Source organism: Artibeus jamaicensis, unplaced genomic scaffold (genome assembly GCF_021234435.1).
Source record: "Artibeus jamaicensis isolate MK-2021 breed Jamaican fruit bat unplaced genomic scaffold, CSHL_Jam_final contig_648, whole genome shotgun sequence".
NCBI classification, from domain to species: domain Eukaryota; kingdom Metazoa; phylum Chordata; class Mammalia; order Chiroptera; family Phyllostomidae; genus Artibeus; species Artibeus jamaicensis.
Genome location: NW_026521912.1, coordinates 369,013 through 396,547, shown reverse-complemented (window position 1 = coordinate 396,547; position 27,535 = coordinate 369,013). Strand labels below are relative to the sequence as shown.

The following is a 27,535-nucleotide window of genomic DNA, read 5'->3' as shown; positions in this document are numbered from 1 at the left end:
CAGAGGTAGTGACACTGAGCCACTGTCCCTTAGTGGTTCCCATGTCTGTCCAGGTCCCCACACCAGCTGTCACACTCACCTTCATCACCAGCCTGCCCTTGAAGGCCCTGGGGTTCACAGCCTCCACCTCAATGAGCTCATCTCACTGACTGGTTAGTTTGTGAAGAAGTCACCATTTCTCCTAAGAGTCCCCATGGGGCTCATGCCCAGGCCTGGGGATTGGAAGGAAATACCACCTTTGAGGAAAGGAAGGTCCCAGTTACTGTTCAGAAACAAATTTCTGCCTGTGTGAGGCAGTCTGCCTGCCCATCTGCCCTCATAGAGAAGGGCTGCAGAGCCCACACTCCTATTTGTCCCTATGCAACCTAGCTGAGGGCCTGGGCCGCCCTGGGGCTTGGACACCCATGGGCTCTCTTGCTGTCACATGCTCACAGCCATGTACATAAACATATATATCCTCCTGCCATTCTCCCTCTGTCCCCTGAACACTTTTTGGACTCAGGAATTTTGATGCCATAGCTCTGACACAGGATTTGCCATCCCATGGAATACCTCTATAAGCAAGAAAAAAAATGCTACTGCTGCTGCCTTTCCATTTTATTAGAACTACCCGAGCATCTCTTTCTTCCTCATCTCATCAATGAGCTCTTGGATTCTTTGGTTTCTGGTCTTTTCGTATGGGCTTGGCCGTCGGGGGATTAGGTTGGGTGGCTGGACCTCATTGTCCAGGCCACTGATTTTGTAGGGCACGTCCACAGCGTTGGTTTCCGGGTGATCCTTAGTGGCGTTGGTTCTGGAGACATTGACAGGCACCTCTTGGGGTGTGCTGGGCAGGGGCTGCACCTCCATGACTAGGGTGGGGATGGGGAAGGTGGGCGTGAGCTCTTCGATGTCATTATGCTTCCCGGGTGGTGGCTCTGCCTTGCCATCTGTGCCAGTGAGGTTGCCGTGCAGGTTACAGGACTTGCAGCACAGCTTGCTGTAGTCTGGGATGGAGCAATAGCGAGACAGGACTTCCATCCTGCAGAACATTGACTTGTCGCCTTGGCAGCGGCCCTCTGAAAGAGAAAAGTGGAACAAGTAACTGAAGGACAAGATGAGGGTAAAGTCGTGCCCCCACAGGGAGCAGCGTGCTGCAGGAGGCTTCAGAGAGAGCCCAGAGACAGCGCAGAGGCAAGCGAGCACGCACGGGAAGTCTGTGGTTTCCTCCTCAGAGGTGAGCCGGACCCCTCCCTGGTGTGCAGTATGCAAGCTGTGAGCAGGCTCCCCTCCTCCTAGCAGCCCCTGGAGTCCAGGCTTTGCAGTGTCCCTCCAAGTCTGGGACAGAAAGAGGCCTGTCTATTCCTGGGGAGTGACTCCATGCTCATGTTACAGAATGGGGCTTGGCCAGATCTTCACACATAATGTCCCTGTGATAACCCCAATGAAACTGGGTGGTAGAGTTTGACTCTGCAGTAATCTGTAATCAGTAATTACAACAAAACCACACCTAAAGAACCAATTCCTAAAACCCTATAGAGCAAGCAGCAGAGCCTTGGTGGTGGCCTCCCCATGCTCCTCATTTTCGTTCCCATCCTCACCCAACCTCCCCAATGATCATTGTCTCTGAAAAGTGTCTAAAGGGAAGTTAAATATTGCCCTCACCTGTGTGGGTTTTCTTCCCCTTGCCTCGGTGCACCTGAGAGCCCTGTCCTGCCCCATCCAACCATGGCCCCCTGCCTTGGGATCTGGATGCTTCCCAGTACTCTGCTCCTGACTTGATGCCTTCACATGGCAAATCCTTCTGCCTAGCATGCCCTCCCTTCTCCTCTCTGAACAGGACACTGGTCATCCCTGGTCCAGCCCTCGGGATGCCCAGCTCTCCTCGGAGGCTGTGCTGTCTCCCTGACATGGCTGCCTTCTTCTGGCTAGCTCCAACTCTGTAGCTACACTGAGTCAGCCCATCCCGCTCCTCTTGTTCTCACCCCTCACTCTGTGTTCTTCCCAAATTCCCATTCCTTTTCCATTTCCCCCATCACCTCATTCCATATACTACACAAAAATTGAGATTATTTGCAAAAATTCATTCAGCATGAAAGAATGAATCACATCATGGGGTATTTGATCTTATAACCAAATTCCCAATCACTAACCTTAGTGGGCCTGGCTCTGCCTACTGTGTTTCTCTGCTCAGATGTGCTCTGATCTCCACAGCAAGGACCCTAGCCTTCTCCACAGAAACTTGGCTGTGCCCTCCCTCCCCTCACTCTCATAGGCTGCTCTTGTCTCCATCTCTGACTGAGAGGGAGGACAGAGGGGTGGAAGGGAAGCCCTGGAATGGGAGACCCCCTGCAGAGTCACTGCACCAGCCCTGCAGCACTCAGGGCTCATGGCTCTGATGTGCACCTGCATATGGCCACTTAGCTGATGCCAATCCCCAATCCCCAAGGTTTAGGTTTATGGACACAGCTTCCACCTAGATACCTCATAACCCCAACAGTCCCTAAGCTGCCTGAGATACCACACATCTGGACAAAGCCATGGCCTCTGTGGGCATTGCCTGTCTCAGAGAATGGCCTTTCAGGTGCACACCCTATCTAGTTATGTCTGAGGCCACCAGTATGTCCTCCTGAATCATTTGGATATGTATGTCCACACTCCCCTCTCCTACCTCCATGAGCCGTGGCTGCACTGTCTGCCTGCCTGTCTACTGTGAGAATGTTTTTCAGTTGGAGATATTATCGTGTCACTGTCCTGAATGAGGCCCCAGCATTTCACCTGGTTGTTTTTCTACTGAAGACCTGTCCATCTCACCTCTTCGGCCCCGCTCAGGCCTCAGGCCTCCAACTGTGCACAGTGCTTTTCTGGCCACAGGCCTTTGCACACACATTACCTCTCTTTCCCTCCAGCTGCCTCTTAAGCATCCCTGTTCCAGGTCATTAAATCCCACAAGTCTGGGTCTTCTGGGGCTGCGGCTGTGCCCTTCCCTGCACTGCATCGCAGTTGCGGGTTCACATTTAACCGTCAGATAAGGTGACTAATGCATGACTTGCCCACTATCCCGAAAGCTCCAAAAGGCAGAACCTAGAGCTGTGTTGCATGTCCCTCTAGCCCCAGAACAAGTAAATGTACAAATGTGAGCAATATAAATGTAAATAACTGAGGAAATCCAGGAAAGGACATTTATGCATTTACCACAGCCATGTAACAGGCAAGAACACACAGAGGCACCTACCACCAGAGCAGGGAGCCACTCGGTTTCTGAGCTTCTAAGTGTGGCTGGCTTCAGGGCCACAATGAGAAGAAATAAACACAGATCGGCTGTTCTGGAAAAGGTTGTTTTCCTAACCTTGAGACTGAGCTCATGCATTAAACAGGCTCACGCCACAGAGGTAGAAAGGAAGACGAGACGGGTCGGCAAGGGCCGAGGGCAGTTTCCAGAAACCAAACCGGCAGATCCAGAAACATGGCTTTCAGGTTTTTAAAACTGCTAGATGAAATAGTATACGGATGCCCAAAATATGAGACACACGAAATCAGGGTCTTGCTTGATGCAGCCAGGGCATGGGACAGCTTGGGAGGGGCCCAGAGCCCCTCCCCCTCCCTGACCACGCCCCGACCTGGCGGCCACACCCCTTCCTGAAATCCGTCCAGTTTCTGGCCTTCACTGAAGTGAGCTGGGTGAAAACAACTGGTCCCAGGGAGAGGTGACCCAAGGGAACTTTTGATTAGAGCAGGTACAGGCTATAATCAATGGCCGGGTGGGGGGAGGGGCGGAGGCACAGGATGAGGATGGAGCCTGGTGAGGCAGCACTGTGGGTAGTGGGGCTAGTCCCGCCACTGGGCGACGCCCTCTCCTGTGCCTGGAGCCTTTTTCCCTTCTTCATAACATGATTGGAATTAAACACTCCTTGACTTGTCTCCCACTAGGCTGGGATCCTGAGAAGTAGGCATCACATCAGGCTAGGGCAGGGGCCGGCCCACTGCGTTCTCCCGGCAAGTCAGTCTCCCTAACTGGTTTTGTAAATTAGGTTTTACTGGAGTAGGCCTGCCATTCATTTGGCTGCTTGACGTCTACAAAGGCAGGGTTGAGTGGTTTCAAGGGAGACCACATGACCTCCAATGCCTAAAATATTTGATATCTGGCCCTTTAAAGAAAAAGTTTGCCAACTTCTGGTCAGGTGCTTGGTGGTGTCCCAGGGCCTGGGTCAGAGCTGGCCACAGAAAACCCTCAGCATTGGGGCTGAGTCATGGACACACTGGGACAGCCATCCTCTCCCTGCCACAGCTGAGCTGGGACCAGGCTTCCCCCTTCAGGGTGCCTCCCTTCCACTCAGCCAAGATGTTGGACTTCTGGGTCTGATTTCCTTCAAACAGTGGGCTGCATACCTTTTACGTTTTTTAAAATTAAAATAAGTCAGTGAATGAACAAATTATTGAGACAGCTGCTGGCCGAGAGCTTGGCTAGGCTGGTATCAGCCTAGATAAATTTCAAAACAACTGTGACCCTCCAATATTAAAAGGACGTCAATGGCCGTGTGTTTTTAAGTAGCATCACTGAGCAGAGAGCCCTCTGACATGAAGATGAAATTATTCCACTGAAGGCTGAGTGGCATCGACTGGCCCAGGACCTTTTAGAGATCCTGGGCCAGTCGACTGACAGCAATTGAAGAAATTGAAGTCATCTGTGTGCCACTCCTATAATCTTGGCTGATCTGAATACCAACCTGTGTTATTATTTCCTGAGTAGTTTCCTCCTTTAAATGAACCCCTTTTATTTTTAACTTAAAATTTATGTTAGAAGAAAATTTTACACTACTACCATTCATGTTAAGCTAGTGGGGTAAAAAGGTCACCCTAATCAAGACACAAAGAATGTTTTACATCCTCTTAAGTCAGTTTGTAAGTCCACTTGTAATTCCTCCAATCCCAGGGAGGGACTCCTGACTGCAGTGGTCTGAATTGGAGAGCAAGGAGCAAGCATGCTGTGAGAGATGCTGGAACTCGTGCAGGTGAGATTCAACTGAGGTGGCCATGAGAGACATGGGGATGAGGACAGTCTATGGCATGGTGCTTGGCCATGCTGATGAGCAACCTAAACCACCTTTGTCCCCCACACTTGGGAAAAGGCTTGGATGGAGAAAGTGTCATCCTCTTTTCTTGGTCGACACGAACCATTTCTTCTTTCAAAAGATTGTGTGAAAAATTAAAGAGGTGGGAGGTCTCCCTTGGCTGCCTTCACCCACCATCACTATGGCTATCCTGGGCACACAGCTCTCAGCTGCCTGCAGCTCTGGCCCCGCCCATTGTAGTGGGGGTTTCTGCTAATCTGTCCTGGCAAGGAGACTGAGCGGACATAGTTCCATCCAATGGAAGTTGTCTTGGTCTCCTCGTGCCCCTTGAGCTGGAATTCCTTTCGATGGCCAGAGCTCTGGGAAGGCTGGACTCTGCCACAACTACTATGACCCCTACTCTGCAAACGGACACCTGGGGCTTGGCACTGTGCCATGAAGCCCACATCCATAGGGCAGGGTGGCCCGTGACATACTTCCTCATGATCTTCCTCCCTGCAGGGGACCCCTTCACAGGAAAGGGAGAAGAGTGATACCCACTGGCAGAGCACCATTCGGACCCAGATGAGGCAGTCCCTGTGGGACCCTGACATTCTGTCTGGTTCTTGTTAGCAAGGTGAGTGAACACACAGGCCTCAGGAAACATGGCAGGTGCGGTGAGCCAGGCACCCGTGAGTGTTGCAGGCCAGGTGCCCAGAGCCACTGCTCCCTTGCCTTCTCCTGATTCAGTCTCTCCTGAGCCACATGGGCACCTCTCCATTCCTGAACAGAGAGCCAAGGGTTGCCCCCAGAGCTGGGTGGAGACCTGATGGTGGCTCAGGGCACTGTGACCTGGACCAGCCCTGTCTCGGATACGGACCTTCCATTTCCTCTCCACTGGCTCTGAGCCCCCTCTTCCTGACACAAAAGTACTGATGAGGAGGGAACTCAGACGTTCTTGGAGGTACTTGTTTAGCTTGGATGGTTCAGAACTCAAAATTATGGTGGAGTGTCTCTACAGGGATGAGGGAGCTGTCTTGGTGGGAGAGGGACCCTAAACATCTCCATTGGGCAGGGGAAAGGGGACAGTAAAGTCACATGGATCAGAAACCAAGGAACAGATGGGACAGAAGGGTACCTGAGGCTCTGCGCCCTTGGCCATAGAGAAGACAGAAGGAGCCAGCCAGCAGCTTGCTGAACCCAAGCACCCATTTCACTGAACTTTTATTGAGTTTATTTGTGGGCTGCATGACAGGAAGCCTTTCCAGCATTAATAAGAATAAAAGGTCATTTTCACAGTCACTTTGGCACACACTCACGTGGTCTCATAAAAATACCAGAAAAGCAACAACAATGGAACCAATAGAATACGTCATAAATACATAGAAAACACTAATAAAATATCCCTGATAAACCAAAGTGCATATAGACAGAGAGAACAATGCTCAGGAGCGTCCTGCACCTTCCCAGAGTCACTTGTGTCACTCGCACGGCCTAGTCCAAGGTGAAAGTTAACAGTCGTGAGAGTTGTGTTACACACTGAGTATTTACATAACAGTAATCAGCGCCGGGGGGTGGGGTGGGTGGGCTGCTATGCACAGGTGGACAGCTCAGAGTGTGTGTGGGGGGCGTAATAGCAGGGGTGCTACACGGGTCACTGGGGGGCCACACGTATCACCCTCTGGAGTAAGGCAGAGCTGTGGGAGCGCCGCAAGGGCTCCAGCAACAGTCAGCGCCCACTGGCCAGCGGGTCTCCTTCCCACACAGGGGTCTGTAGGCTGAGGTCAAGGGGCCCCGGAAGCCAGGCTGCCTGCCTGGGAAACCCTATCCTTGGCCACAGGTGGGTAACTCGGACCGCCTGCACTGCACTGCTGGCCTCCTACCTGGCTCATAGCCCTGCTGAAGCTGGAGTTAGCAGCCAATTCTGTTACCTTTCAACTTTAAGGCATTTTCTACATAGTTTTGTCTGAGCAAAAAAGCAATAAAAATTGAGGTAATTCTGTAGTTGTTCACACTGGCAGGTGGCCGCATCTGCATCAGAGTCTCTCACTCTCGTTCACCCTTGTGGATGGGGTCATGTGCGCACAATGAGAAAAGGCCATCGGAACTAAGGGACAGAGAGTGGGAGAGGTGGTACATCCTTACGTCCCACAGAGGGACACGTCCCCACCTCCTCCACTTGACCAGAACCTGCCCAAGGGGCAGGGAGTGGGGGCAAGGGCTGTGTGAGTTGGACACAAGGGCCACAGGAAGCAGCCACAGTCACACGAGTCAGGAGGACACACTGAGCGCAGGGGCAGCAGCAGCAGTAGCAGCAGCAGCAGCAGCAGCAGTGAGGCAGTGGGAAGCCCCTGATACACTGCCAGACCCTTTGGGCTGGGCCACCCCTCACAGCAGTGCAAAACCATAGGCCTTGACACCCCGGCCTCATGGTGGTAGGTGCGTTGAAAGGGAGTGGCAGGCTGCCCCTTGACTTCCAACCTGCAGCTCCAGCTTGGAGGGCTGTGGCCTCATGAGGCAGTCACCAAATGGTCACATTCATACCCTGGCCTCTGGCCCCTCCAGCACCATGACAGATCTTTGACCCTTTATAAGCCATCACCAGCCAGGTCTTGGCCCCCCTGCAAGAGGCCACTGCCTGGGCTCTGCCTGGGCTCTGCCTCTGAGGCTGGCCTTCCTGACCAGGCAGCCAGGTGGCTCCGGAGGAGGTGGTCGAGCACAGAGGCCCAGGAGAAGACGGATTCAACCAGAGCCCTCAGAAAGAGTCAGGGGAATTTTCCATATAGAGAGAGGAGGGGAGCCCAGGGCAAGCTCCATAGGGTGCAGGGCATGCACTGGAGGGCAGAGGCAGAGTTATAAACGGGCCGGTTACTTGACGAAGTCTTCTGGACCGGTGCATCGGAGTCCGGTCGGGACAGCCACTGAACCACATAGCTCTTCTGGGAAGGGTCAGAGATGTTTCCTAGAGGGAAGAGAAAGGGGCTGCAGTTGCTGAGGCACCAGGCCAGGGCCCCCCGCCCCGACCTCTGTTCCACAGACCCTTGGTGTCCTTGGGAAGGTCAACGGAAGGGCATTCAAGGCTGTCCTTCGTGGCAGGTGGGTACAGCCTCCTGCCTCTCTCCCACCCCTGCATGTCAGCTGTATCACGGGGCTGTGTCCAGCCTCCTGGTCTGTGTGCTGCCTGCTCTAAGGCTGAACTGCGTGCCCACTGCCTGCTCCTGTGGGAAGGGAGCAGGGACCAAGTGCAGCTGGACCTACCACCTCTCTCCACAGCTGGGGCACCCCCCAGCCCCCATCTCCATAGACAGAACTTGTACTGGGGTCTATGTGTTGAGCTGTTCCCAGGACCCAAAGAGGTCACAAGTCCGGCACTTGCCAAGCATGTAGCCAGTACTCTGGTTGTTCTCTGAGCAGGACACAGGGCTCCTGTTTGGCCGAGCCTGCTGTGCAGTCACTGTGAGTCTAGTTCCATCTCCCAGACCAACAGGGAGTGTCAGGAAGGCAGGGCTGGGCTGAGTTTGCTGCTTCACCAGGGCTTGGCCTTGCCTGGCTCAGAGAGGGGCAGTTTCTTCCATTTTCCGCGAGGGAGAGGGCCCAGCCCCAACCTGGGAGGCCTCAGCTTCTACTTCAAGGTCAGGGATGCTGAGTCTGGGCCATTTGTGGGAAGAGCATTTGCCTGGACCAGCACCACCCCCATCCCTGCCTGGCCCTGGGACTTGCATGCTGGAGCCAAAGGAATAGGACAGCAGAGAACATACCAGAACAGGGGCCCAGCCTACAGATCCTTGCCGTCTGAGGTCGCTCCTCCCTGCAGATCCCGAAGCTGTCATCTGCTGTGCGGCAGAGCACAGGCCGCTCCTGAGTGCCGTTGCCACAGGTTACTGAACACTGCGGGTGGAGAGTCACCAGTCAGGGCCCACCTCCCACGTTGGGCTGGGGCTGGAAGAGCTCCCTATGCAGGTGACCCCACCACATGTGGGAGGTGGTAAGGGGCAGAGGGGTGTGGACTGGAGGCCTGCCCAGCCTCGAGCAGCTGCCTCAGGCTCCTGGGACTCTGAGGAGGAGACATGCATGCTTATGACTCTGAGTTACTGTGGGTACAAGAGATTATGCAGGACCTGACATTTCTGAATGCTTTGGCTATAGGATGCCCAAGACCCAGGAAAGCCTGCTGTGCACTGTAGACCCCCGGGAAAGGTCTGAGTACAGGAGGCTTTCTTCCCTTCCTGCCACACAAGGCTCTGCACTACCAGCACCCTTGATGGCCCCTCTAGCCCTCGCCATCCCCACCCTCTGCCTTCTCTGTGGGGAGGAGCCAGCAGCAGCAGTCACACCCAGTCCCCTGACTTGACTCACAACCTACCCTGCTTTGACCAAGGACAATTTTTAAGTCCTTGTCCTGTGGGTGGGAAATGGTGGATTCAACAACAACAACAAAAAGCCTGTGTGCAGGATTGGCCCTTGGGCAGCTCCTGAAAGCCAAGTCCATGGAATGTCCTGTCTTGTGAGAATGTTCTCCTTGCCAGAGGCCTGCGGGTGTGCTGTGCCAGTCATCGATGCCAGCACCAGCATTTCTGCTGAGCTCCTGCCTTGTTGCTGGGCCGAGAGCTTCCTGTGTGATGGTCACCAACACATGCAGCCACTGTAGGCCTATGGGACTGATCCCCAGTGGAAACCCTGGACACCCAGGCTGGGGGGTTCCAGATTGGCAGTTGTGTGCTGTCACATGTCATTGCTGGGAGAGTTAGGCACCTCCCTGGTGAATGTGTTGGAAGGGGCACCTGGAGCCATGTGCTGGGCATCCTCTGACCTTTGTCATGCACTTCTCTCTCCCTGATCGTGCTCTGAGCACTCCTGGTCATAACCAACAGCTTTGCATGCACCACCCTCTGGGTCCGTGGTCCTTCTAGGGAATGGTGGCCTCAGGGCTGGTCTGGGCTGTGTGCTAGGGTCAGTGCTTTGGCCAGCTCAGTCCTGCCCCCAGAGTTGCTCCTCAGTCCCAGAGACCAACCTTGCTGCTCTTCCCAGCCAGAGCTCTCCTTTGTCCCTGACCCTCCTGCCACCTTGGTCAGCCTTCTGGACCATATATCCATCCTCAGCGATGAGAATCTGGGACCTCTGAGGAACCAGGAGCCCCAGCTGCCCTCAGCGTCCTGGGATTCCAGGCACTTGGAGCACAGGGGAGCCCAGGCCTCAATGACAAACATTCCAGAGCACTGACTGCTTGTCACCATAGGTGCCCTGAGACCTACAAGGTGTGGTCATGGTACAAACTGTACCCGGACAGACACCTCGGTCCTACCCAAGCTTGGTTTGGGGGCCGAGAACACAGGGCCAGGGGGACAGGGGACTACTTACCTGGGACCAGGGTCCAGCTCGCCACCGACCAGGACAGAGCTCACGGTTGCAGGGCCGGCGGCTTTCGGGCCGGGCGTCATTACAGTGCTTGGTGTGCACGGAGCGGGTGGTATTGTTGTGCAGCAGCTGAATGCAGCGTACAGAGCGGACCTGTGTGCCCGTGCGCCCACAGCTCTGACTGCACGGCTCCCACTCACTAGGGACCCATCTGCCAGAGCAGAGTGGCACATGATCAGGCCCCCAGGGCCCCAGTGGACAGAAGGAAGGCCCCCTGCTCCCCTGGGGATGACTTCCGAATCCTCACAAAGGTGCTCCTGCCCCACCCAGGTCCTGCAGATAAGGAACCCTACACATGTCCACTGCTGAGAGCCCCGTGGGGGTGGCCATGGATGGCCCAGGATGAGAAACACTGTCAGCCTCTGTCCCTTCTGTGGCTCTGGCTCTGCCCTCTGCCCTCAGCTTCTGCTGATGTCACCAACCCTTCTAGGCAGCATCTATTCCCACATGCCCTCACCTGGGACCAACCGTCTTCCCTACTCAGGGCCCAGACATGCAGCCCTGCCAGACCCTGGGGCTGGGGGCCAAGGACATAGCTACTACTGTGAGCTGTCTTGGAAACACCTCCCAGAAGCCAGCCCTGTACCCTAAGCCTCAGTTTCCCCATCTAAGCAGTACCACTCAGCATCTCTGATATGCGCAGTAGTCTTCCAGCAGGAATGGGGCCTCCCAGACTTGGGGGATGTGAGACCTGCAGCCACTCAGGCCAAATTACTTATGTCCCTGCACTGGGGCTTCAGGGGGGTCTGCCTTCTACTCCCCTGGGGGATCCAGAGGCTGGGAGCCAGGGAGCTGGGTAGCCCCAGGCACTCACATAGGCTGGGAGCACTCCTGTGGGTTGCAAGCCCGGCGGATGGCTTTGGGCTTCGTGAGGGCATCACAGAAGCTTCGGTGCACCATCTTGAGGTCCAGCCTCCGGCGGCAGCCATACTTGGTGAACTGGGACCCTGAAGATGAGAGCTCGAGGGGGCTCAGTGGGTTGGGGTGGCCCCTCCAGGGGGCTCAAAGGGGTGGATTCACCTGCAGTTTCAGCCCAGTTCTTCCCAACTTTCTGATGGTGTGGGGTGGGGGGTAGGGCAGTGTGCCTGAGTTGGGCCTTGGAGACATCTAGCTGGGTGTCCCCCCAGCACCCTAGACTTGGTGCTGGCCTCCTGGGGTGGGGGAAAGGTTTCATTTTCTCTCCCATTGCTTAGCCATTTATTCCTCCTTGAACTAACATGCACCAAGGACCTGGCACAACCCAGCAGTTCCCAAACATGGAAACATGTCTTGCAAGTTTCCTCCCATCATGGTCTGGTGCAGCATTTTCTACTGGGGACCATTTTGCACCCAGAGACATTTGGGTGCAATATCTAGAACACTTAGTCATCACAGCTGGGGGTTGGGGGACGGCTCTGGGCATCGGCAGACCTTAGCCAGAGAAGCTGCTTAGCATCCTACAATGCCCAGCACAGCCCATATTAGAGAATTATAGAGACTGAGGTATCAGCAGTGCCGAGGTCAAGGAGTCCCAGCTCCGGGGTGGGTGGGGCAGCCTGATCTGCTGTGGCATGTGGAAGCATTAGAGGAAGTAGAGGATGAGGGTATTTGTTTAGTGGGAAGGCAGTGGAGGGCCCCTGGAGAGGACAGCCTGTGAAAAGGCCCCGAGGCGGGAGCACGGTGTGATCCCAGCTTGGTGATCAGTGGGAAAGGTCAGCAAGTTGCCTGGACCTCGGAGGCTATGAGGAGAATTTTGTTTTTTATTCCAAGAGCAGAGGGAGTTGCTGAGGACTATGACACCAGGGAGGGACATGGCCTGATCTGCCCCTTTCATAGGTCACTGTAGGGGTGAGTGAACCCACAGGTCCACGGAGGGAGCAAGGGGGTGCCAGGACTGGGAATATGGAAAGAGCAGGTGGGTCCAATAGATACAAAAAGCGAGGGTCAATAGGAGGATGCACCAATGAAATCCAAGGAGGTCTCGGAGGCTCAGCAGGAGGCTGGGGTCACTGTTCTGCAGGTGCAGCCTTGCCTCTGCCAGCAAAGCCCCCCTGTCGCCTGTGCCCTGCCTCATGATGCCACAGTAACTCACCCAGGCCTCCCTTCAGCAACCCCTGCCAGGCCCACTCCTGCTTTCCCCACAGACCTGGCTCCTGCTGACATCTGTCCATCTGTCTGTGGAGCCCCACGTGTGCCCCTAGGCTGCTTCTGGCCTGCCTCCCTGAACGCCTCCTCCTGTTCACTTCCTGCTCCCTCCCAGGTGGGGCTAGGCCCCTATTCCCCAGCACCGGCCACTACCTCCCTGGCCCCTGAGGCCAGTCTTCTCAGAGATGTGGCCAGCAGTCCAGAGGGCACCCCACCCAGGGACCCTTCCCATTCGGCCCCTGGCTCTTCCTGGGGCCCCAACCCTGAGAATTCCCCTCACCTCCGCCGCAGGGCTTGGAGCACAGGGACCACTTCTTTAGGGCCCACTCGTAGCCTGTGGAGTCATCTTCCAGGACCTGGTTGTCATCCACATTGAGCGAATCCTCATGGATCATGTACTTGTACGTCAGTGAGATCCGGGAGTCCCCCTGTGGGATTACCTGTGCCCCCACACCGCCATAGAAGCCAGTTTAGAAAGCTCAACTTGGCACACTCACAGCCCAGCCTCATTGTTTGTGGTTGTTATGTTCTAGAAAGCCCCCAGTACTGAGCCACTGCTTGCAGGGATCAAAGTTAGGGTCCTGTGAGGCTATGGTCATGACATTTTTGTCAGCTGTCAGTAGGTAACCTTATTTTATGAATCTGTGTGTTTAAAAGCACCTCACTTAATACACATTGTTAACTCCCTGCCACGTGAGCCTGGCTGGTGCCCTGGAACTCAGGCCTGAAGGAGCCTATGTTGCGCTGCGCCAGCTCCATGGGCACCTGCAGTGCCTCGCTCTTGGCAGCAGCACTCGGCACTCCAGCATCTCGCCTGGGGCCGTTTTAAACAGTGAACCCCTTTAAAGCAAAAGGACACTTATTAACAGGAGAAGCTAAAACAAGAAGCAAAGTGTCACCTGGCCTCACCTCAGCAGGGACAAGCATGTCAGGGTGACAGATTTTCCACTGCTCTGCACTTGTCTGCAAATGACTGAGAAAAATCACTTCAAATATCGATTTGGGGATTACAGATCCATTTCAGCAAGTAGGCGAATTTACTGGTGCAGACTCTGCAGGTCCTGAGGCCCACCTGCATGTGTGCTGGCAGGCAGGCCATGCACTGCACCTGGGGGCACAGTCCCTGCAGGCAAAGTGAGGGTGTGTGGGCCCAAGATGGCCTGTGGGGGCCCGGGGGCCTATGGCGCACCACACTGGGCTCCCTTTGGCCTTATTTGTAGCGTTTTGATGTTTTTTTACAGGTAAAATATGTTACTTATGCAATTACAATTAATTTGTAAAAAGTGATTTGAAAATAAAGTCCCCTCTGTACTCCCATAACCAGGAGCAGCCTGTGGTCTTGGAGTCAGGAGCCCTGGGACCCAGTCCTGCTCAGGGACAAAGTTCAGTGTGACCTGAGTCTGGTGGCCTAATGTCCTGAGTCCTGTCTGTTACTCCCAGGGTGTGGCAGGGTTTGGGTTTGATGGCAGATGTGAAGGAGCACAGTGAAAGTTGGCTGTGAATGTCACTCAGCAGGCAAACCAAACCTTTACAGGGGAGAGTTCATTTAAGGACCCCCAGGGAGTACGTAATGCAGGGTCAGAGCCCCACTGGCAGCTCCATGTCCGTCCCTTGCTCTCACACTCAAATGGAGGTCCCTGGTCCAAAGGACAGACGGCCATTGCAAGCATGGCCTGAAGGATGTGGGGGTTCTGTCCCTCACCCTGTGGCCAGCAGGTCCCTGGCCGGGGGACTTACGAGCACGGCGATGGAGCCTCGGAGGGGGCCCATGGTCTGTAGTGTCTCCCGGCCGTCTTCATCCCGGTATTCCCACTCTACACCCATGGCGATGAACGATTTGGAATTGGGATCAACGTCATTTTCCTCATTTAAAATGGGCTTGCCTGTCTCCAGGTTCTTGATGGCTGAAAATGGCAAAAAGGAGCCCCCACTGTTATTCCCAGGGGGAGACTCAGACACACGGTGGGGGGGTCACTGGTGGGGTGTACTGGTTTGGGCAGTGGCAGGGACTGTCCCTGCCGCAGAGCTTATATCACCTGAGAGCCCGGCATGCCCTCTGCTACTCAGCCAGAACTGGTGCCTTCCTGCCAGGCCCAGGGTCCTTTCCCAGCTTGTGTCCCCACAGGCCCGGGGGGTGCAGGGGCTCTGCTTGGATGTAGTTCAACAGCTATCAAGCCCACTCTCCTGCAGTCCCCTGGAGCACTCACTCCACAGGCACTCAGAGGCACGGCTGCGCTAACCAACGCCCTGGAGGCAGGTCCTACTGGGTGAGGGATCTGCCAGGTGAGCACATGTGCAACTGAGAATCAGGGTCTCCCGCATCCGTCCAGTGGCCCAGCCTGGTCCCACTGAGTCCCCACACCCCTGAGGAGGCTTGGCCTGATGGGGGTCACCCAGGCTTCTGGGAACCCTCTAAGAACCTCTAGGAGAGCCCCGTGCTCCCCGCAGTGTGGGAGGAGGCACTGGGGAGCTGCTGGATGATCTGAGGGGGCCCACAGACAGGCATAAGGCTCCTCAAACCCTCTTTGCGCATCATGAAGTGAGCCTCAGGAGGCACCACTAATCCTCAGCAGGCACCAGCCCACTCTCCTCTCTTGTGGCCTGGGGTCTGTAGCCAACCATCTTTATTTTTTCCCCAGTAATCAACTCTTATATTTGCCTTCTGTTTAAGGCAAGTGGTACTGGTTTTGTGTTTTGGGTAGCCATATAGAGTTTCTTTTTATAATAAGGAAAAAAGAAAAAAATGAGTGTTAAAAGAAAGTGGTCTTTGTTATGTGTCAGCAGTGGTGCTAGATGAGGAGGTCCTGTCCCACCCGGTAGGACCTCCATGGGGCAGGGAAGAAGGTGGGGCCCAAACTGGGGAAGGCACATGTCCAGGATGCAACCCCCCAGTGGCCCTTTGGGTCACTTTTGGGCCCCTTGACTACCCAGGAGGTTGGGCCCAGATGCCTTTGGGGGGAGGGGATGGGGGTAGGTGGAGTCCCTGCAGGGGGTCCTGGCAGGGGCTGCCTGTGGGAAGGAGCATCCAGATTGTTAGAACATCTGACATTTCAGAATGACCAGAAATCTCTACTGCAGATGGAATCTCAGGAATTAAAAGTTACTCATTGAAAACACGTAAATACACTGCAGGAGGCCATCCTCCCATCCACCTCCAGCCCAGGCCTGGGCTGTTTGCAGACCTGCCTGCCTTCCAATGGGGAGGGGGCAGTCCCCTCAGCCTTGACATGGGGGGGTCCTCATTCTGTGGTCCTCATTCTGTGTGTCACATGCCCCTCCACAGCTGCTGCCAGGGGGCCTCTGAGCCAAATGTGTGGCCTCTCCATTGGGAGGTGAGCCCAGGAAAGGTCCATGGTGGTGTGGGGCTGAGCCAGGGACAGGGAAAAGCCCAGTCAGGCCTCTGACCCCCCAGGATTTTGCGAACCCCCAAGGGACAGGGCTGTGGCTCTGCCAAGCTCATGGGCTTTGGGACTCACCCAGGTGGTGACTGGTCGCGTCTGCCTCCTGGATGAGCAGGTGTCTGGCTCCTGCTGGGATCTCGAACATCTTCACATAGCCTTTGTGGGGTGAGAGGAGGGGGGGTCGCTGGGTGCAGGGGACAGGTGCCAGGGACCTCAGCAGGCCCCTGCCCTCAGACAGACATCTGAGAACACCATGTGTGCCTCTATCCTAGCTTCCTCTACCCTGACCTCTCACCTGGCCCTCACACTCCCTGTCCCCCACCCAGCCTGGGGCCTGGCTAAGGCTGTCCCAGCTTAGTTTCTCCCACCACTTCACCCTTCTAGATCCCTGTCCCCACACCCAGAACAGTGAGGAACCCAGACAGAGCCCCAAGGGTAAGCCTGGCCCACATCTACCCACCAGGTGCTGTGGACATTCAGGCTGCAGGACCTGAGGGAGCGCTCACTCACCCAGCTTCTTAGGTGTGCGTGTGAACACACCCTTGACCACTTTGCAGTGGGTGTTGTCCCCTCCACACACACCGCACTTGTCCTCCTGCTTGCTGGAGCCGATCACCCCATCACAGCCCACTTTCTGTGGGGGAGAGGGTTGCAGTGTCCACTGAGTCCTGCCCCCCACCCTGGCCTCTGGCCTGACTATGCCCCAGGACATTAGCACCTGTCCCCTGAGGTATCCCCTCTTAGCAGTTCCAGTGCGGGTGGGGCGACGGCTTTGGGGCCAGACAGATCCCTGTGCCCTCCTGAGGAACAGCCACTTCCCTGCGCCCATTCACTCCTCTGGACAGTGTGCCTTTAGGGAGCTCTGCACAGCCTGCACAGAGCTGCATCCTGAGGCTATCTTGGCTCAGCAAGCTGGCCTCAAAGTGAGTGTTTCTGTCCCAAGAGCTGTAACTCAGACCCGGCCTCTCTCCCTTGCCCCAGGGCTCCCCAGGCCCCCCCAGGACCTCCCAGGGCCTCCCATGTTGCACTGGCTACGGCCCACCAGGGCTTCCACCCACAGCTTAGGCCTGGGTGCCCCAGCCTTCACATTGCCCTCAGAAACACAACGTCCTCTTTAGTGGGTCTTTGGTGTTCGGGTGTCTAGACAGGAGGTGACAAGAGTTGGGACAAACACTTTTGCCCTCATTCTCTCAACAAATACCCTCAGCTCAGCCCACTCCAGTGGCAAAAATTATTCCACACTGAGTGGGGACGTTCCTTTGCCCAAGGTCACCTGGTGGAGGCAGTAATAAGTTCAGATTTTTTTACTCTCTAATCCCTGGCAGCACGCCATTCCTGGACTCACAGGAGCTCAAAAGGGAGCAATCCCTTCATGTCGAAGGCCTGAGGCCACTTTTGTACCAAAATGTACACCCACAGCTCTCCTCCCTCAGCAGAAAAATGACCTCCCCTGAGCTGGTCTGCCACCTGCTTGTCCTAGAGTGTGCTATGGCATTGCATATTTTCCTCTCTGCCTTGGCAGCCAGGAAGCTCAGAGCCACTTCTCACCTCCTTTGGAGAGACCCTCATCCTCTCCCTTTGCTCTTTGATTTCTGACTTTGGTCTTACTAGAACCTTTTGCTGCTGTGACTTGGCTTGTCTTGCCATGACTCAGAATGTCTTGTCATGGCATGGTGCAGCAGGATTCCAGAGAAGCCCACCCAGGACCACCTTTTAGACCCAGACCCGTGCCAGGGATGAGCAGGGGCCCATTGTTACCCACTGGCTCCTCTCTTTGCATCAGGTGGACTTTGGTGAATTTTTCTTGGAATTTTGGATCTATCTGTCTTGAAGTAAGAGGCTGACGTGACTGAGTTTGAGGTGGGTTTTTTTTGAAACCCTCAAGGTAAAGCTAAAGGTCAAGGTAACTAAGGACAAAAGACAAAAAATGGGCGGCTGGTTTTAAACTTTGGCTTTTCCATTGAAATTGTGTTCTGAGGGTCTGAACAAAACCTTTTGCTGGATAAATGAGCTTGTTCTGCTCCAGAAATAAGGGGCACTTCCTCCCTCCCGCTTGAATCTCTGTGGAGGAGCCAGAGGGTAGCCTGCATGCATGACGTGCCCTTGTAGGGAATTCCAACTGAACTATATATTAAATAATTGACTCTTCCGGGGATGTGCACATAAAGGTTGCTTACCTAATGCTTGGAGTCCTTATGGCTGTATTAGACAGCTGGCGAGAGACACTGACACCCATACGAGGGTTTGAGATGACTGGGGAGGTGAACAGCCCGTGGAGGTCAACTCACAAGCAACACATTTCAACCCACTACACAACATCCTTGGAAATTTGTTCAAACTCTATGGATCTCAAAGTAAACTAAAATCAACATGGGAAATTGTGCCTCCGAGGCCAAAACCTCCAAGACCCCCACTCCCTATCAATACTGCTGCAGACACACAATAAATAGGAAGCCTATACTTGGAAATACTTCCAGAAAAGGAAAGCTTTAATTAGAAGTGATATCAACTTAAGATGGTCAAACTGTAGCTCTTTTGATGCCTAAATTATTATTATTTTTTTTGCGTTCAAAACTAGAAAAAGACAGCTCTATAATTAAACTTGACTGACAGTGAGAAGCTTTGAGGAGAAGCACAGGGAAACTGCACTCAGACCAGAAACCCAGAAAGGCCTGTCTTGGGCAGAGGGGAACCAGGGATTGAATGCATTCCTTAGACTAGGACAAAATTAAGGAAGCTACCTAAAGGTTTCTCCCACTCTCTCCAGAACCCTTATAGGTTCACAAAGAACTATAACTTATCTGTTAGACCAGGAGATCGTGGCCATTCTGACCTATTCCAATGAATATAGCTACTGGTTTGTGGGAGAAAAGCAATGAACTTACCAAATAGGGTCTGCTGGGAAACTGAAGAGGAAGCCAGGCCACCTTGAGAAGGTTAGAGAAGACTGACCTGGCGTTTAGGGAGAGAAAAGAAGCAACAGCAGCAAGCACAGGGCTGCTCTGAGGACTGTGAGGGGTGTTTTCCTTCGTGTAGAAGCAGTTGAGGTTATCATGAAAGGGGAAGTCACCAGGGCCCTTGTAGATACCGGGGCCATTTTATCTGTTCTTAACCCTGTCCAAGGATGGCTTCGGGCTCAGAAAAGTAGCAAAACCAGGGAATTGATGCCACAGCTGACCCCAGGACAAGGGCATTGACTAAATGACCCCGCTCTGGAGCGGACTAATCAGCGGAGACCATGATTCTGAAAGGACACAGCTGGAAAGCTATTTAATACTCTACTGGGATCCTCCCTGAGACCTCCAGATAAACATCCTCCAACTGGAGGACACAGTGCTGCTCTCCCCACCCCCCACCACCATGCATGGCACCTTTACCCATCTCTCCCCTAAGATCCAAGGGACCCTTCTTTTGCCTCTTTTACTTATTTCCTGAGTCCATTTCTTCTACTGCTCAGTTCTTCTACCTTGGTGACTTTCTAAATAAACTTTCTCTTATAGTTTGAGTCTTAGCTCTGAATTCTTTCCCAGCCAGAGCTCAAGTACCGAGGTTGCTAAGACAAGGTCTGGTCTGACCCCACCGGTCTAACACTTGGTGTTGTCTTTGCCACCACCAACACTTTGGAGGCAGGGGCTACAGATCAGTGGTCCACGCATCATTTTTGAAGGTGTGGAGAGGAGGTAACAAAGTTTGGTTTTATTGATTTGCAAACCTTTTGAATTATTCTTGGGAGCAGGGTGAAAAATAATAAAATGAACAGGTTCATTTTTATTTTAATGATTTCTGATGAAAAAACTATCAAAACAAGGGGGGAGCATGATAAACTGGGGGGTAAAATTGGTCTTTTAAGACATAGAAGTCTAAGCTGAAAGCATTAAACCTGCCACTTCCGGACCATGCAGTCTTAGAGAAGCTGTTTGTTCATGTGTGCAGCATGGAGTCACAGCAGCCCACCCTGTCCCTGTCAGTGACACCGCAGGGTGAGAGGAGGTGGCCCTGTAGAGTCATATGCTGCCTGGCCCGAGCCTGGCCTCAGTGAAAGATGCAGGGGATGCTGAGGGGACAATGGAGAGGAGGAAGAGTGGGGGAAACCGCCTTTCAGGTCAGGACGGTGGTGATACTGTGATTTATAATAAATACGTATTAGGAATTCATCTATTTCTGGCACAGAGCTCCTAATATGCTAGGAATTTCCTGTGTGAAGAACTGCACAGGTGTCTTATGTTATGCTAACGAGGTGACTTTTGGCATCTCCTAAGGATGGGGGCTGGTTGCCAAGAGAACCCACCACAGGATGGGGAGTTGGCAATTTCAGTCCCACCCCCTGGCCTCCAGGAGGGGCTGGAGGTTGAACCGATCACTGAGGGCCGATGATTTAATCAGCCTTGCTGTAAAAATAGAATAAGTAGAGCCACTTTAAAGTGGAGCTGGAGCTGCCACTCCACAGGAATGGCCTTGTACATCTTATGCCTCCAACCTTTGGGACATTAAAATGGCAGAATAACCTTTGGAGGAGCCTAAGCACAGTTTGCCCCAAAGACCTATTTGCAAAGCTAACAAGAAAGCAGGTATTAGGACAACTGTTAATATCAGACAAACAGCAGACAAATTCAGAGTAAGTGCATTGTGTTGGCAGGACACTGTCCTCATTGCATGTGCAGTCTGGGCACAGATTCCAACCCTATGGCTGAGTCTGTCCCAGTCTGATCAAGTTTCTTTTCTCTTTGCTCAGAACAACACTGAGTTGTAGGTCTCTATAGCAGGTGGCATTTTGGGCTTTCTCTCTTTTTGTCAAGTGATTTCTGCCCAGTTTATTGTCCAGTTAACTTTAGTTTAGTGACCTTTTAAAAAATGGCACGGTAAATAAAACAACTTGCAAAAGTTCTGTAAAATAGAAAAAAAGATAAAAACGATTAAATACTAGATCATTTCCAAATAAGATAAAATGCCGAAACAGTAATTGCTAAGTAACTCTAAGTTTACATGCTTTGGGCTTCTTAGTACAGAAAAACAAAGATATTTGGGTTAGTTAATAAAAATGTTTTATGTTAGGTTAAGGAAACATGTTGCTAAAAATTGTAAAATACATTGGTCAGTGAAAGAACCCACATTTCTAGAGGTTATAAAATATATTTATGAATTTGCCAATCTACTAAATGCTAATTGCTTACTTTTGGTTGTCACTAAAATTAAGGGTTCTAAGGGTTAAAGATTCTAAATAATGTGGAAGAAATAAATATGTACTTTCAATAAGAAGTGGTATAAGGTATGGAGATATATTCTCATTAAGGGAAATGAAAATAATTTTGTCCTGGTTATTTCAGAATGGGAAAAGGAAAGAAAGAATTTTAACTCTTACAGTTAAGCTGGCTAAAGTTGTTTTTATAAAGGTTTTAAAGAATTAACTAAGCTTTCAAATCATTGATTGGTATGCTTGTGCAAAGCTAAAACTTAATGTTATTTCTTTCCTAGAAGAACAAAATCTTCCTCTTCTATTCCTCTTCCTATTCCTTTTCTCTTTTTTTACTATCACTCTTAGTAAAAAATTACAAAAGGAAACAGATTTTATATTTCACTTACACGATCTCACGGACTCTGTACCGTCAGGCCTTTAATGGCTTAAGTAAATTGAGACTTCCTAATATTAACAGAGCTAGATTTTGCTTGCAGCTGCTCAACTTTCTGTATTTGCCCGTGGGGCTTTTGTTGCCAGGGTTAAATTAGTGACTTCGATATTGTTCCCCAGTCACCTATGCTTCCATTCGAACAGATGTTTTTAAAAAAATTTTATTTAGTTATTTTCAAGTACAGTTTTTTGTCTATTTCTCCCATCCCAGTCCCCCCTGCCCCATGCTCCCCCCCTCCCTCCCATTTCCCCCCCCCCCCCAGTCCTCATCCCTGTGTCCTTCATACTTGTTCCTCCAAATCCCTCCCCCTTTTCCCCTTAAATTCCCTTCCCTCTCCCCTCTGGTCACTGTCCCCTTGTTCTCTATTTCAGTGTCTTTGTTTTTATTCTACTTGCTTGTTTGTTTTGTTGTTTAGCTTCCTGTTAAAGGTGAGATCATATGGTATTTGTCTTTCAACCCCTGGCCTATTTCACTCAGCATAATGCTTTCCAGTTCCATCCATGTTGCTGCAAAGGGTAGTAGCTCCTTCTTTCTCTCTGCTGCACAGAATCCCATTGTGTGTATGTACCACAATTTTTTGATCCATTCATTTACTGACAGGCACCTAGGTTGCTTCCAACTCTTGGCTATTGTAAATTGTGCTGCTGTGAACATTGTGGTGCATAGGTTCTTTGAAATTGATGTTTTAGGGTTCTTAGGATATAATCCTAGCAGTGGAATTGCTGGGTCAAAAGGCAGGTCGATTTTTATTTTTCTGAGAAAATTCCATAGTGTTTTCCATAATGGTTGTACCAGTCTGCAATCCCACCAACAGTGAATAGATGTTTTTAAACTGTTGATATGTTTGACAGGATTTCCAAGACCAGATTCTAAATGAAGTCTTACTGACCTAAGGATAATTTGGGGATGTTTTGAAGGGCCCTGAGCAACTCAGAGATATGTTTCTCTCTTTACAAAAGGAGAATGTTAAACCAGTTAGTCTCGTTTGGTGGCCAAATAGATGATGCTGAACATTTCATGTGGATATTAATACAAATGTTATAAAAATTATATAAAATTCTTAAAATTCTAACATGTCCTGGTAAAGTTATATCTCCTAACCTATCTTTAAACCATAAACATTCAGGAACTAACCAAAACATTGATTGTCCACAGACAGTGACGAGAAAGAAAAAGTGGCCTTTTAAAAACACAAACTACTTTGTAAGTTACCTTGCCAAAATTAATTTCTAAAAGAGCAATGTGCTTTTTTGTTTGTTTTATAAAACTACTAAAAATTATAAGGGGGGAGCCAAATGACTCTCTATAGAAAGCAGGACATGTGCTTTAAGCAGAAAAAGGTCCAGAGCAAGGACATGCTCTTCTGGTGAGGGAAAGAGAATCAACTGTGCTTTTTGGATAAGAAGGAATATAAAGACACAGGTACTTTTTCTGGTTAAGAAAGAAAAATAAAAAAGAAAATTGCCCTAAAAGAAAATGATGGTTTAAAGGGACAGGGTAGGATCAAAATGGAAAGGGGTAGGTATGTTGCAGAAGGTTTGTGGAAGGGTCTTGAGAAAGGTTTACACACACAGTCAGTTCAACATGAGAATGTATAACTACATCAATTGTGTTCTTCACACATACGTATGTGACCTCATCAGATCTTTAACCAGGGCTGTTTTTATGTCTTTTGTCATTTTCAGACAATTACTGTTTTACTCTGATGCTTTGACAAAAAATAACACTCTACCAATGTTTTCATCTTCAAAGAGTTTATACCTTTAAAAACAACACTGGATTGGGTAAAAATTTACAGAACTCTAAGAAAAAATTAGATCCCTAAAACTGCTCACAAGAAAATCAAGATCAGCAAGAACTAATAATATGGGAATGAATGCACTGACAAGGTCGATTATAATTTTTATGACTTTCATATGAAATATTAGTGGTTTTTGATGTTTATTTTCCAGATGTAAGAAAATGAAGCGGATGACCTCTGCTGGGGACAGCTGGCTTGGGATTCTGGCCAGGCCCGTACAGTCTGCACCTTCATTTTCCTTTTGCCCTTACTTTAGTCCCTTCCTTTCTCACAAATAATATGCAAATCAAGCACTCACAGTAACAGTTATCATTTTTTCCCCTTGATTTCTCTCTGGGAAGATAACATTGGGCATCATCTTCACACCTACTTTACAAGCCAAAACATGCAGCTTGTTACACACACACACACATACACACACACACACACACACAGTCTAGCATGTTTCACACCTGGTGGTGTTGGTCCCAGGGAAGGCACCAGATTTGGGAAAACACTTTTTCCTTGGGCAACTATTGCAGCAACTACTATAGCAATACCCAACCAGAAACATCTTTAAATTCCCTTGCATGAGTAATATTAGAATTCCTGCCCTGGTTGGTGTAGCTCAGTGGATTGAGTGCAGGTTGTGAAGCAAAGGGTTGCTGGTTTGATTCCCAGTCAGGGCACATGCCTGGGCTGCAGGCCAGGTCCCCAGTGGAGGCCACGTGAGAGGCAACCACACATTGATGTTTCTCTCCCACTCCCTCTCCCTCCCTGCCCCTTTCTCTAAAATTAAATAAATACAATATTTAAAATTTTTTTAAAAAGATTTCTTAAGAAAAGTAGAATTCCTTTTGGCTGTGTCCTAGTTAAGCATGGTGGTTTGCTCTGTTGTTAATACCTCTTATTGTACTTGGATAAAACACCTATGGTAAAATAGAGAAAAAAACTAGATGAAACTTGGCCACAAATCAAATGATTACATGCAGTGCCCACAGACCACTCACAGCCCTTTGATATCATGATTCTTTTTTTTTTAGTATTTAATTAATTAACTAATTACTTATTTAGTATTGAATGTTTATGATTGACATTCAGTAATAATTTTATATAGATTTCAAATGTACAATTTCATTATACATTATCTGAATATATTATTGTGTTCATCATCCAGAGTCAAGTCTTTTTTATCAACAATTATTTTTATCCTTTTTACTTTGCCTCATCCTCCTTTTCTGCTTTGATCACCGTATTTTTGTCATTGTTCATAAATTCTTTTCTGCTTAACTTTACTCTCTGTTTATAAATAGCTTTCCAAACCCATCCCCTCTGACATCTGTCAGTCTGTCTTCAGTACCTATGACTCTATTTGTATTTCGTTTGTTTTGTTCATTAGTTATAAATATAAGTGAATTCATGTGGCATTTTTCTGTCTCTGACTTGCTTATTTTACTTAGTACAATATATTCTAAGGCCATTAGCATTGTTACAAAAGTTATATTTTCTTCATTTTTATGGTTGAGGAATATTCAGTTGTGTACATATCCTCGTGTACTCTTGTTGAGAATACAGATTAATGCAGTAACCAGACAAAACACTAAGTAGTTTCTTCAAAAAATTAAAAATTAAACTGCCTAGTGACCCAGCAATTCCACTTCTGAAAATCTATCTGAAGAAATGTCAAACACTAACTAGAAAATGTATATGCACTCCTGTGTCTACTGTAATATTATTTACAATGGCCAATATTTGGAAGCATCCCAAGTGCCCATCAGTACATGAGTGGATGAAAACATGAGTTTTTCACTCTGATCCATTGTTCTATGTGTCCATTTTTGTGCAAACACTTTACTGTTTTGATTATTAGAACTTTGTAGCATAGTTTGAGACCATGGAAAGCAACACCTTCAATTTTATTCTTTTTCTCAACATTGCTTTGAACACTTGGGGTCTCTTTGGTTGCATATAAATTTGAAAATGATTCATTCCAGTCCTGAGAAAAGTAACATTTGCATGTTGAGAGAGATTCACTGAACTTGTAAATTGCCTTGGGAAGTACAGTTATTTTAACAATTTGAACCTATCAATCACTTCACACAATTTATTCTTTTATTTTTTCTTGTATGTAAATTTTTTCAATATCTTACAATTTTTCATTATCTTATAATTTTGGTAGTACTTTTTTTACCTCTTTGCATACATTAATTTCTAAATACTTAATTATTTTTCATGAAATTGTAAATATAATATTTCATTTATTTCTTCTTATTGTTATTATTGTATACAAACATGACAGATGTATAGATATTAATTTTTATTTTACTACTTTACTGAATTATGTTTTTTAAAGACTTTATTTCTTTATTTTTGGAGGGGAAGGAAAGGAGAAAAAGAAGGAGGAAAGCATCAATGTGTGGTTTGCCTCTCACACTTTGCCAAGTCTCCCCTACTGGGGGACTTGGCTTGCAACCCAGGCATGTGCCTTGACTGGTAATTGAACCAGCAATCCTTTGGTTCACAGACTGGCACTCAATCCACTGAGCTACACCAGCCAAGGCTACTGAATTCTTTAAATAATTATATTAATTTTTAAAGATTATTTAAGGTCTGAATATATAACATAATGTCATCTTCCAAAAAATGGCAGTTTTGTCAATATTTTTGCTGTTTTAAAATTATTTTTCTTATTTGATTGCTATGGCCAGAAAAATATCGTACTGTGTTGAATAATAGTGGTGAGAGTGAGCTTTCTTTTCCTATTCCTGATCATAGTATTCATTAATGATTCTTTTCTTTTTTTGGTGATAGTTATAGTTTTTTCTTTTTAATTCTTGATTTTATTCATAAGAGAGAGAACTCTCTTGTGTTCTTTTTTTGGCCTGATGAATCTTAAGGGTTTGTGAGTGTGTTTATGGTTTGAAATAACCATCCTTCATAGTTATTGGTTTTTTCTATCTTTTATTTATTTAATTTTAATTTAAAATATTTTATTTATTTACTTTTAGAGAAAGGGAAAGGGAAGGAGAAAGGGACAAAAATATCAATGTGTGGTTGCCTCTTGCGTGTCCCTTACTAAAGACCTGACCTACAACCCAGGCATGTGCCCTGACTGGGAATTGAACTGGCAACTGTTTGGTTCTCACACAGCCCACACTCAGTCCACTGAGCTACACCAGCCAGGGCTTATTTTTTAAATTTCATTAATTTCTGCATTGAATTTTAGTCTTTTTCTTCTTCTTTCTTTTTATTTTGTTAACTTTTCTTACTGGTAAATTTAAATTGTTTTGCTGGCATTTTGGTGTTTTGTTTTTTTTTCTCTGCGATAGGCCTATATAGCTATAAAGTTTTTTATGATGCATTTATGATGCATCTCAGGTTTAGTAAGGTTATTTTCCTTTTTATTTGTCTCAAAGAATGTTTTGGTTATTAAAACTTTTTCTCTTTGATGTATTGGTTGTTCAGAAGCATGATTTATAATTTTCTCATAATTCTTGTTGTTTGTTTATTTTACCTACACTTGAATTTTAGTTACCACTGTGTTCAGAAAACAATATTGATATAACTTCAAAATTTTTGAATTTTTTAAGTCCTGTTTGGCCTCTTGTATGTGATCTATTTTGAAAATATTCCATGTGCATTAGGAAAAAGTGTTAAAGTGCCGTTTTTCAATGAAGTGTTCTAACAATGTCTATTGAGGCAGAATAGGCCATGGCAGTTAAGGCCAGTATTTTCTTATTCATTTTTAAAACACAATATTTTAAAATAAAAATACTCTTTTCATACTTAACTAGAAAAATAACACTGTAGGATCATAGCTTTGTAACTCTTGATATTATTGATAAATAATCCAAAAGGCAAGTTTGCTACCCTTATGTCACATCACTTATTTGTAGCAATTCCAGATTTGATGTGAAACTGTTCCTTATCAATCCACATCATCATAAAGTTTAGAAAAAAATTCAATGACATGTGGGAGAAAGCTGAAAAAAATGGGGAGCTTTTATCATGTGTTCTCACCAGGTTTTGACAACTAACTTTGTGCAGTGGAATTTCTACAGAGTCTGGCCTCATGCCCTCTGTATTGTATAGGTCAGTGATGGTGAATTTGAAGGTGAAGGGCACCAGGACAGGGCAGGCAGTTTCACTGGAAAATAA

General features: G+C 49.0%; 1 protein-coding gene across 2 annotated transcripts in view; it reads right to left on the bottom strand.

Moving 5' to 3' along the window:
* Window positions 1-582: 582 nt before the first annotated feature.
* The window catches only part of ADAMTS2 (ADAM metallopeptidase with thrombospondin type 1 motif 2), a 267,913-nt gene continuing 240,960 nt past the window's right edge, over window positions 583-27,535 (bottom strand). For both annotated transcript variants that reach the window (XM_053670905.1, XM_053670906.1), the window contains 9 exons: window positions 16,481-16,604; window positions 16,046-16,126; window positions 14,307-14,473; window positions 12,850-13,009; window positions 11,260-11,392; window positions 10,389-10,596; window positions 8,789-8,918; window positions 7,903-7,992; window positions 583-1,058 (listed from right to left, as the gene is read on the bottom strand). In XM_053670905.1, coding sequence (XP_053526880.1) covers window positions 607-1,058; window positions 7,903-7,992; window positions 8,789-8,918; window positions 10,389-10,596; window positions 11,260-11,392; window positions 12,850-13,009; window positions 14,307-14,473; window positions 16,046-16,126; window positions 16,481-16,604 — 1,545 coding nt within the window. In that variant the 3' untranslated portion in view covers window positions 583-606. The remainder of the gene's footprint in view (window positions 1,059-7,902; window positions 7,993-8,788; window positions 8,919-10,388; window positions 10,597-11,259; window positions 11,393-12,849; window positions 13,010-14,306; window positions 14,474-16,045; window positions 16,127-16,480; window positions 16,605-27,535) is intronic.